We start from the raw sequence: 8,813 nt of genomic DNA on the forward strand, positions 1-8,813 counted from the left end.
AAATAAAAATAATAAAAAAAATAAATAAATAAAAATAAATCAAAAATAAATAAAAAACTAAAAAAAAAAACTCTTAAAATATATACAAACAAAAGAATAGACAAGATAATCAAACTATCTGTGGTTGACATTAATAATCAGATGATATCATGTTTTGTATTGCTCATTATACAAATTTCGGGCTGAGTTGTTTATTTGCTCTGTTTTTACAACAATATACAATACTTAGAGTAAGCTCCTATTAGTATAATCAAACTATTCTCCCTTCATTGGTTCTTCAAATGAAGTCCAGTAAAACAGCTGCATGCAGTTTTTCTTTCTTTTCACATTCAGCGCATCCTTCTGACCATATGTTCGCTACTGCGTCCGTTTTGATGGAAATTTCCTCTAGTCGTTTTTTCAAACAAACATCTAGTATTATTGTTAAAAGGTTTTTTTGTTTTTCTGATTTTTTATTGGGATGCAGTATCTAAGTTTTAGAACGTCAATGAACCCAAGCATACATAAAGTTCAGGCTAAAGTTATCATATATTCTATGGTCTTACTTTTTGCACCCATCTTGGACATCTTGTTACAGATATCTGTTATCGAAAAAGACTCAATAGATATATTTCTAAATAAAAACACAAAAGGAAAGTTATCCTTTTAAGTTGACGAACAGTATATATTTTTCATAGATATTGTATAATTTGTTTTTTTTAATAGGAGACGAGACCTGGATCGCCAGCAGGATCTGAAGCCGGTAGCCCAGCGGACTCCACTTCATCGGAATCACCTAACTCTCCCGGCATGCCGAATCATCAAAGTATGTGAAATATATTTGTATTTTTAATTATTAATTTTATGAATTTAAATATTTTATGTTGTTTATTTATTGTTGTAATAATTATTTAAGAAAAGTAATAATGCTATAACAAAAATTGCAAAAGAAACCATAAAACAGTTTGCCGTCATAAAGTTATGAATTTCATTACATACAACTTATTTAAAAAAACGTTCAACAGAAATGCGTTCACAAGTTTTTTTTTAGTTTATCTACGGAAGAAATTATTAAGACAGATGGTATTTATCTTTTTTTTTTTTATTTTCCCAGCTGTTTTTTTCCCCAAGATTTTTCTTATCTACAATATAATAATGAATACATAACAAGATTTTTTTAAACATATATCACTGTTAAAATTGTATTAAATTTTGAGGAAAATTATTTGTTTTTTTATTAATTAAATTGGAAAAAAATAGAAATTATTTTTATTGTCCAGAACATCTCATTAGAAAGCCCTGTGTATAAATCTATATTGAAATAGTAAAATACTGCTAAATTTGAACGACAAAAAAATTCCCCCTTCTCACTCTGATACTTAATGAGATGTTTTATCTCTGAATTGAAAGAACATCAAGTTATAGACAGAAAAAAAAATACTATCATGGACTCTGTCATCTTCTGATATAAATATCAAAATTCTTAAAGTTTCCCGTAATTAAAGATTATCCCACAAGTAATAACACTGAGATTTCTTTCGGGACTCCATAACTACCAGTACAATAGGGTAATATACAGAAATGGCTCAAATACGACTGACTCGATATCATACACAGTTTAATATACCGATAAAGTGCTGAAATATAAGCTGTGTCTGTGGTGTCTTCGCAGCTAAACTTATGGCAATTTCAATATCACTCCAACTAGTTCAACGGATCAATGACTCTGATTCCCTTCAAAGTTCAATTCCATATTTTCTCTGCTAACCTTCTTGATGAAGAAATTCATTAAACCGTAAAACAGATTGAAAATTTTTCTGGGTTCCTAGTTATTCCGTAATTCCTGGAAATGAGAAAGTAGATAATGCTGCAATAGAAGTTCACTTACATTGCTCCTCCAGATCTGTTCCGACCAATGCCGATTAGAATCTTACATGACTAGCAATTGATTAGCAATCCAAAAAATCGGACTGCATCAGATTATAACAAGCTTAAAATAAGCCAACTGTGAGTCTCTGGGCCTCATCCTCCAGACAATGAAGAAGAGAGGAGGTGGTTATACACACCTTAGAATCGGACAATATCGGTTGACCCTTGGTCATCTGGTAACGAGAAAGGATCTACCTCAGTGTCTACTCGGTATAATAATTATGACTGTGAATAACATCTTTGAGGATCATGGAATATTTTGGTGTTCCTCGAAAACTCTCCAGAGCTTAGTGCGACAATGTTGAGTCTACGGACAAGAAGATTGATTTCATTAAAGCCATCAGATTGTTTACTCTGATTTGTATATTATAAAACATCATTAAAAAATTAACAACAATTATTGATATCATAAATTATTCTATCATCAATCACAATTTAATATTCAGTTTAATAATTATTAATTAACCAAATATTTTTTTTAGTTGCAAGGAAAATGGTATTCATCCGTAGTTTTTCCCTCATAAATTCTAACAATAACTAGAAAATATCACATAAATTTTTTTTTTCGGCTAAATTTTTTTTTATTTTTGTTTTCCACATAAATTTTAAATTTAGGCTAGGAACTAGTAAGGTAAAGTTCGTCTTTTTTCTCCATACCCTATACCTTCTTAAATATTTGTATCTACTAAAAAAAAATAAAAAGAATCACAATGAACGTTTGTATTTCTGAGAAATGTAATGTTTTCTTTACGAAAACAAAAAAACAAGCAAAAACTGTAGTATCAATTCCTTTTTTGATTTCTAATACGGTCATAAACTTAAATAATTATAAAATACATTGAATAGGTTCCCTTAGCAATAATTTATGTTAATTACTTTTAAAATAAAATCTAGCATATTCATTCACCTTATACTTAAAACTGAGGAGTGGGATCTGCTATAATCAGTATTTAGGATACATGATGTATACGTACCAAGTTTCCAATAAAATTATATGATTAAATATCGTAATGTATTTTTTAATAATTCTTTAGAAATTAATAGAATATTAATATGAATATGGTGAATGAATAATAATCTTCCTTGTTTGAATTATGTTAGTTTTTACATAGATAACAACGTTTCGTGGTTATCCCCCATCTTCAGGTTGTTGCCATGTTGTCCTGTTGCAGTATAATGCTAAGATTTTGCAAGAATTTGCTATTAATAATATTTATAGTCTTCATTCATAACCATATTTTTATCTTCTTAAAATAACATCTTCTACTGGAAGAGTTTATTAGAAACTAATATGAAAATGGGGAATAAATAATAATCTTCCTTGTTTTCATATTAGTTTCTGATAAACTGTACTAGTAGAAGATATTAATTTAAGAAGATACATATATGGTTATGAATGAAGACCGTATAAATATTATTAATATCAAATTCTTTATAGTCCAACAGGACAGTATAGCAACAACCTGAAGATGGGGATAACCTCGAAACGTTGTTGTCTTTGTAAAAACTAATATAATTTAAACAAAAAAAATTATTATTCATTTACCATTTTCAAATTAGTTTCTAATAAAATCTTCCAGTAGAAATTATTAATTTAATAGAAATTTGTTAATAAACGAATAATGATAAAAATATAGTCAAATCTATTTCTTCAAATAATTTATTAAAATAAAATGAAGCCATATTGTTTTAAGAAAACTTGATTAGATTTAAACTAAAACATTTTTATAATAACTAGGGATAGGATTTTTATTTTCTCACATATTTTTACCTGACCATGATATCTTCGATTCCTTACTAACTAAAGATGTTAAAAGACATTTCTGGCCAAAAGAAGCCATTTTTATTTCACATATTTTTAAATATTTGGTCTTCCTTACATATTTTGTTGTAAATCACATATTTTCTGAAACATGTGTTATTTATGAATCACGTATTTCCTTAAATTATTTGTTCAATTGTAAATACATTTTTCGCAACAACTACGTAAAATTCAAGAGAACGCAAGAAACTTAAAGGTGAAATTAATCATAAATAGTGTGTAAAAATTATATATCTTCATCTTTGAACACAAATTAAAAGCAGCAGCAATAATAAAATTTCACACAGAATTACATCGAGAATTTCTCAGAATCAATTAAAAAGAGCAAGGGTCGTATTCCTGTAGCGTTTACCTAGAATTTGTTTGTTTACTCCTCAATCCATTTCTCTGCTTCCCCCCTTCCTATGGTCCTTTCTCATCTTAGTCTTGTTTCACTCCTCTAGTTTAGTTACAATTACTAATTAATGTCTTGTTATTGAACAGCTGTTTTCTCTAAGTACATTTTTTTGTACATATTTTAACATAATTTCTTTAAAATATTATTCATATAATATATTATAAATACATATTTATGTAACTATTTTTAAGTTATAAAATTACTATTTAATTAGTAATTTAGATTGTTGGATAATACATAGTTTATAAATACATATTTTTTTAAATATTTGACAATTTATTAGCACATATTTATGTACATATTTCAGATTTTTTAGCACATAAAAATCCTATCCCTAACAATAACCATCAGAATAAAATTCTTTTTAGTACTAAGAATAAGCATAATATAAATTTAGAGGCTTTGGGATCGTCTGTCTCAATAGCCTGAAAATTCTGTTAGAATATAATGAAATTATCATTCATCATAATTCAGGAAGCAACAGAAGAGGTGTGGGAGTAAGGCGGTGGGTGTTGGAAGAACTCGAGTAAAGCAATTATTAGCAACGGATTAAAATATTGAGCACAAGGTCGGCACTGCCCACACTTTTTTATTTCTTTCTGTTTACGCATTCCTCTTGTGTATTAACGGCTTATAGCATTGTTGTAAAAGTAAATTACATAAGTTACAGTAATGGAAACTATAAGTTAATGGTATGAATAAGTTACCTCAGTAAAAACTTTTTGTTTTTTTCCTTTGTTTTTTTTTCCCCTCAGAACAAACAGTCGAACGACATGAAACCTGGCTTTTATACTCATGGTTTATAGCCTTATTTATTCTACTATTTCATTTTGATTCAGTAAAAGATATGGGAAACAGACACCAGCAAACAACTGCAGAAACATAATTAACTGAAATGATAAAATAGATGTATGAATTATAGCCCGTATTTAACGTATTAATAAGTATTAACTTTCTATAATACAAAATAGACCTAAAAATAATATCCTATAAAATGTTCAGTTTCATTTCTTGCTGTTATTTTAAACAAACAGGGTCATAATTACAGCATGGTCTGAACGGAAAAAATTTCCACTTTTTTTTTTACCCTCCGATCTTATTTATTTATATAAAACATTCACAGAATAATGTTTTATTCAGTAAAATGTTTACCCTACTTACTATACCATTGCTGGGTTTCGGAAAGGATATTGATTAAGTTAAATATTATTAAATGTATTCATGAATAATTGAAAATCAAAAATAATAATATAACCCTTTTTACCGATAATACTGCGTTTTACTTCTCTTCTGACCGAATTGAAAAAATCTCTAATGTACTGAAAGTGGCTTTCAAACATCTAAGCACCTTAATGAATGGGGATGACTTCTAAAAATTTATAGAAACAAGTGGGCTGAATTCCTGGAAGTTTTTAATGATACTTATATTCCACTTGCCGAATCTGTAAAATAATCAGGAGCCACGTGATAAACTGTTATTCAACCAGGACACTAATTTAAAATTTTAAAAGCAAGGAAATTAATGTACAAAATGTTTCCCTATTTTAATAAAAAAATCAAATATATCCCACTGAAATAAATTTAAGTAGCACTAAGACGTATCATACTGAGGAACTTGAGGAATTTGACCAAATTGAAAAATAGAAGTATTCTGATATTACACAAAAATAACTGAAGTGCATTCAGAATTAAATATAAACACCGAACATGAATACATATGCAAATTGAATCATCATTTGTTTCAATCTTACCTTCTTTAAACTTTTAATTAACAGACATAGGATATTGTACAAGAAAAAAACAAGAAAAACCCAGCTCGTAGTATCATCAATAGCGGTCTATATGTTTTTAATTTAAAAACTGTTTTGGATTTTTTTTTTATCAAAATGTAATAAGTTGCGAAGAAAAACTAATTGTATAGGATTTTATCCCAAAGCAATGTATTTTTATTATAAATATTTATATTTATTTAATAAAAATTTTGATATTAAAAAAAAAAAAATTGTAGTACATTTACTTACATGAAGTTATCATTACAATAGGATAGAATCTGATACCCTCACATTCATATCTTTCTAATTGTATGAAAGTCAGTCTTGTTTAAAGTTACAGAAATGTTTAAACATTTGAATCCTATCCCATTTACCCCAGTTAATAGCGTCAAGTATGCTGAAACCTATTTATCAATGGCCATGTGAACACTCCTTCCTTTTCGAACGTCCCTGAACTTTCTATATAGGACTATGGTTTTGCAAACTAGATATATGGGCTACCTATAATCTATTATCTTAGGCAAAGAAATGTATTAATTATCTTTGCTGTTCAGTTGACTTAATATTATATTGACTTTACCCCACGGTTTAATTTTTTTTTTTAATTCAAAACATTTAGATCACACATGGCTTTTTCATACATTCAAAGATTACTCGACCTAGTGGATCCGATTAACAACCGAAATTTATGTTGAAAAATGAAAGGACTAAACACAAAAAATAAGCCTTATCCGTCAAAACGTACCTAGTTTAGTGGCTTTATACTTAAATGTTTTTCACAAGACCAGTAAGTTTAACCCGGGAGACGTGTACCCTTGAGCATTTTGTTCATGTTGGGAAATAAACTGGTTTTTTTTTCTCTTAGAATTTCATATTCTTTTTTTTTTCTACTTTCCGGTAGCCATTTAATCTAGTTATTGCTGATTGTTTATGTTATTCCCACTTTTACCTCCCCACCTATACTCAATACAGTTCTGCTTTGTTCTCGTGACGGTATGATTGAGCGTTTTTTTCCCCAGTACAACTATAATATGACATCCTTTTTTTTCTCACTTGAGTGTTTTCACCTGGACAACTTGTTTATTTTTAAATGTTTTTGTTTATTATTAAATCATGAGCAACAACAAAAAAGAAAAAAGATCTTAGATCTTTTACAAAATTTAGATTCTTAAACTCCGGATAAAATTAATAAATATAATTTGGGAGTTGCTATTAATATTTTGTTTTAGATTAATTAGTTTTCCAAATCCTAAACCCAATTTTTTGGGGTTTATTTTTTAGATTCAAATTATTTATCAATCTAATATACAGGACATATTACAGAGATGCCAACATTTTAAACTACTGACACAGCAGCTTATTAAGGCACATCCTTCTCAAACGAGCCTTGATGACCCCTCGATTTGGGACTTGTGGATTCCAAACGATTAACGCGGAAGAAACGGAAGAAAAATATAATTTTGCTACATTTACATAAAAAGAAACAGAAAAATCAAAAAGACGTGTTTAGAAAATCCTAAACCAATTTACAATAAAGATTACACTTATAAATGCACGCCATATGTAGCAGAGTATTCTTACTAACATTTACTCCTTTACAGTACATCTATTTCGTAAAGTAATTGAAATCTTTTTTTTTTTCTTTTAAATATGTTTTTGAAATACTATTTAATTACTTTATTGTTTTTATATGAACTTTAAAACATGATTTTGGTTTAATATCTAAAATTTTATGAAATAAATTCATTTTTCGACTTCAACAAGGTGTTTTAATGTATTATCTACAATAAAAATATGAAAAAACCTGCATTGAAAATAATCTCAAACATTTTAGTTATCATCACATTCAACTATACAAATAAATTAAATAAATACATATTTTTAAAGCTTTGATAAGTAAATTGGTTGTTCAGTTTATTCCTTAGTTAATATCATATATATTGTATTCTTCAAATTTTGACAAGAATCACGTTCTGATAGATTTTTTTTTTTTCTTTTTTTGCAAATGGGATAAAAACAAAATGCTAGAAAGCGTAAGTCTGGAAATCTTGCAGATACGTATCTTTGGCTATGCACAGACGATGTCTTAATTTGGATTATAATTTACATTTCTTATCCGCATGGGCTTCGTAGGGGTGATATACTCACTTGTTTGGTTTCCATTTATGGAAGTAGCTTTCTCGGTCATTTTTAGAACTTATGATTTGGCTAATGATTGTAATTTTGTGAATTCCAGTTATAAAACCTACTTGAATATTCAAATTTTAATTATCATGTGTTAATCTGGAACTCTGATTTTAGTTGAATTAAACTAATTAGAAATTATTTAAATAAATAATTAATATTTTTTTATTATTCATTGAATGGAAATGTTTTTTTAATTCTTCTGTAAGCCATCAGAAAAATATCAGTTCTACTTCTATAAGGTGATATTTTTGATTTTGTGATTTCCAAAAAAATTAAATTTTAAAATGTCTGGAACCGTGTTACCTAGTTGTAATTCGACTTTATGAATTGTATTGTTGCCACAGTTCTAGTTCCCCAATCTGACTCTGATTTGTCTGTGCCACGTTAGTTAGATGAACATATTTAAGCCGAATTCTGGAATGTAATGAGAGTTACAATGTTGCTCAATATTATTAAAGTGTAGATATAAGTAAATTTCAAATACTAATATTCGCAAAAAGAAAATGTTATCGAATTAAGACAATGAAGGGTATATGAGAGCGATTCAAACACATAACTAGATAGGAAAATTGTGGCTTGGATTGATTTTGCTAAACGAAACTTCTTGAAAATGTTATAAATATAAATATTTGAATAAAAGTGAATAATTAGAAATAAAAATTACTCTGATTTGATTATTTTTATATCAATATAAATTATTATTTTAATTACAGGATGGTGCATAAAT

At 27.8% G+C, this 8,813-nt stretch overlaps 1 protein-coding gene across 5 annotated transcripts in view; it reads left to right on the forward strand.

Moving 5' to 3' along the window:
* Positions 1-8,813, forward strand: part of bs (blistered) — a 417,141-nt gene that overhangs the window by 357,253 nt on the left and 51,075 nt on the right. For all 5 annotated transcript variants that reach the window (XM_067045519.1, XM_067045520.1, XM_014417852.3 and 2 more), the window contains one exon: positions 706-805. In XM_067045519.1, coding sequence (XP_066901620.1) covers positions 706-805 — 100 coding nt within the window. The remainder of the gene's footprint in view (positions 1-705; positions 806-8,813) is intronic.

This window comes from Halyomorpha halys, unplaced genomic scaffold (assembly GCF_000696795.3).
Source record: "Halyomorpha halys isolate HHAL.00 unplaced genomic scaffold, Hhal_1.1 Scaffold170.1, whole genome shotgun sequence".
NCBI classification, from domain to species: domain Eukaryota; kingdom Metazoa; phylum Arthropoda; class Insecta; order Hemiptera; family Pentatomidae; genus Halyomorpha; species Halyomorpha halys.